The 2676-nt window shown below is 39.8% G+C and overlaps 1 protein-coding gene across 1 annotated transcript; it reads right to left on the bottom strand.

Moving 5' to 3' along the window:
- Positions 1-293: 293 nt before the first annotated feature.
- LOC134943594 (hemoglobin subunit beta-2-like) lies at positions 294-1512 on the bottom strand. Its single transcript, XM_063932351.1, has 3 exons — positions 1421-1512; positions 893-1115; positions 294-422 (listed from the first exon to the last, which is right to left on the bottom strand). Exons 1-3 carry the CDS (start codon positions 1510-1512, stop codon positions 294-296), a joined length of 444 nt encoding a protein of 147 aa, XP_063788421.1.
- Positions 1513-2676: the final 1164 nt, after the last annotated feature.

Here is a 2676-nt window from a genome sequence, read left to right on the forward strand (position 1 = left end):
AGGGCAACTTTCAGTTCCCAATCCGCCACTGATTAGGGCAGAAACACGAAGCCCCTGAGAGTACATGTGACTTACACCTGGAGAAATGTCCATATGTGTTTGTGTAGCATGTTACTGTATGTGCAGGTACATTATTACGCTTTGTTGATATTGCCACTCCAAATTTTTCAGTTTCCATTTATTGACAAGATATAGGAATGTAAGAGCAGACTTGATCTTTTAAAATAACACTTTATTTGTCATGTAACAGGTTTTATGCAGAGGCGACACAATGTTCTAATAATCACAGAGACTTAGAAATATCCGTGGCTCAGAGCAGCCACCAGGACTGCAATAAATTTCTCCCAGGCAGCATGGACTTGAGGAGTGTATGCAGGTCCCAACTTAGCAGCCAGGACGATCACCAGCACTTCACCCAGACGCTGTGAACAGAGGAAAATGATAAGTTTATCACAGATAGAATCATACATCAGTCAAGATGGGAGCTGAGCAGGGAAGTGCAGGTCATACATTTATGTCACACATCATTGCTTTATCACAGGGAGTTTGCAGCTTAAAGCATCACATGAATGACAGAGATACAGAACTGTGCCGCCCTACTCAGTTACATGCGCAGAATATGTTGAACATTTCCCTCACCTTTCATTGTGACACATTTCTGATTTACAGATGGCATATAGGCAATAATGTGGTTTATACCATAATATATCACTACAGCATTTCATAACCATAGCTATCTTCTTTACAGGGCAATGCAGGTAATGGTCAGACTACTACTGGAATCAGGACTTGTTTCTCTCTACATATAACTAACTCACCATAAACTCAGAATAATATGAATGATAACTGAATGACAGTAACAGTCTATTATCATGCAGATATATTACTGTACCTTGAAGTTCTCGGGATCCACATTGAGCACCTGGGCGTGGGTCTTGCTGAGGTCACCCAGGTGATGTTTCACATCATCCAGATGTTTGATGGCATTGCCAATAGCTGTGAGAACCTTCTTGCCATGCTCACGGACCTTGACGTTCCCAGATATGGCTGTAATATTGGACAGGTTTCCAAAGCTGCTGAAATACCTCTGGGTCCAAGGGTAGACAAAGAGCAGCCTGATATATACATAAAGATTGGGGAAGAAAGATTAATATCATGTTTTGTTTGGAGTCTGTGTGTATATATATATATATATATATATATATATATATATTATGTTATTTAATTTACTATTATATATATATATATATCTGCATTCTCTATATATACGTAAAAAAAATGATAATAAGTGATAGTATGATAACCATCTATCTTGTAAGATGTATTTTACTTACTCTATATAGTATACATGGTTTACCATATGGAAGTGTCTCATGCTCTGAACAATGTGCTGTCTTATAAATGTAAAGCTATACATTACCTGCTCAGAGTCTCCAGACCTTCCCGTTCAATATTGACTTTGGCCCATACAGAAGTGATGGCGGCTCTCTCCTCAACTGTCCACTGGACCATGTTGGCTTTCTGATTAGAGGTTGTAAGTACAGCAGTAGCACACACAAGGGGACAGTGGGTACATGACAGGCCCCTTCCTATTTATATGAACCTTTCTCAAGGTCCACCCATGCTACACTGTTGCTGTGTCATTCGTATCCCCTTATCCACTAAAATCTGATAGGTCTGCAAATGCAAACTGCATTTTAAGCACTTTAAAATTACATTACATGCAGGGTACTCATGTCAATAACAAGAATTGTGTTCTACAATATACTGCTTTGTTTCTTTGTGCAACTTTAAGTTGTGTTTTAAAAAGATTATAATTTTAAATTAAATTCCTTTTTAAAGATTTAGGCTACAGTAAAATGATATAATTGTAAAGGGTAAAGTGATGCCTCTAATAATGATTGTATGGCTTTTCCAAAAGTAAAACCTAGGCTAACTGGTTTCCAAGCTGCTGCGGAACCACAAACACCATAATGCCTTGTCAGCTGGAGGGGATTGTAGTTCCACAGTAGTCATAGTGGCACAGGATAGTTAAAGTGTTCTATGGCTGTTTAAATTCAAAATATTTTCATTGTAATGATGCGAATATACAGTTACATAGTTACATAGTTAGTGAGGTTGAAAAGAGGCCTAATGCCCATTGGGTTCAACCTGTATTCTGTGTTAAGCTGTTCATATTATAATGCACCTGCTGAAGTAACGGTTTAGTATCAATTGACAACTATGGTTCTTACCAATCCCAGATATATAGTATAATGTCACTATGTTAAGAGCTATAACATCAGCCGCGGCACCCCGCGCTCAGAGCTGCCTGACACTTCCTTCCGGCTGTCTCCGTCTGCACCACCGTCAGCAGAGGCAAAGCACCCAGAGGGAGCAAGAGCGGGAGGAGGATGATGTTCCAATCAGGCAGCCCGGCAGCGGGAGCAACGGGAGGATCATTGCAGCGGAAGAACAGGAGGAGGTCCGCAACTGCACTCATCAAAGGACAAGCTGCAATCTGTAATGTGTATGTAAGTATGCTACAGTATGTGTAATGAATGCTGTGTGTAATGTATGTATGTATGCATGTATTGTGTGTGTGTGTGTGTGTGTGTGTGTGTGTGTGTGTTGTGTGTGTAAGTATGATGTGTGTGTCTGTGTTTGTGAAATAATGCTGTGTGTCTCACAAATTAT

This window comes from Pseudophryne corroboree, chromosome 7 (assembly GCF_028390025.1).
Source record: "Pseudophryne corroboree isolate aPseCor3 chromosome 7, aPseCor3.hap2, whole genome shotgun sequence".
Taxonomy (NCBI): Eukaryota; Metazoa; Chordata; class Amphibia; order Anura; family Myobatrachidae; genus Pseudophryne; species Pseudophryne corroboree.

Excerpts from the sequence above, each read along its gene's own strand:
- LOC134943594 (XM_063932351.1), bottom strand. The coding sequence starts at position 1,512 with ATGGTCCAGTGGACAGTTGAGGAGAGAGCCGCCATCACTTCTGTATGG. Across the intron at positions 1,116-1,420 it reads GGTCTGGAGACTCTGAGCAG|GCTGCTCTTTGTCTACCCTT; the intron begins GTAATGTATAGC and ends TGTATATATCAG. Across the intron at positions 423-892 it reads TGGATCCCGAGAACTTCAAG|CGTCTGGGTGAAGTGCTGGT; the intron begins GTACAGTAATAT and ends CTCTGTTCACAG.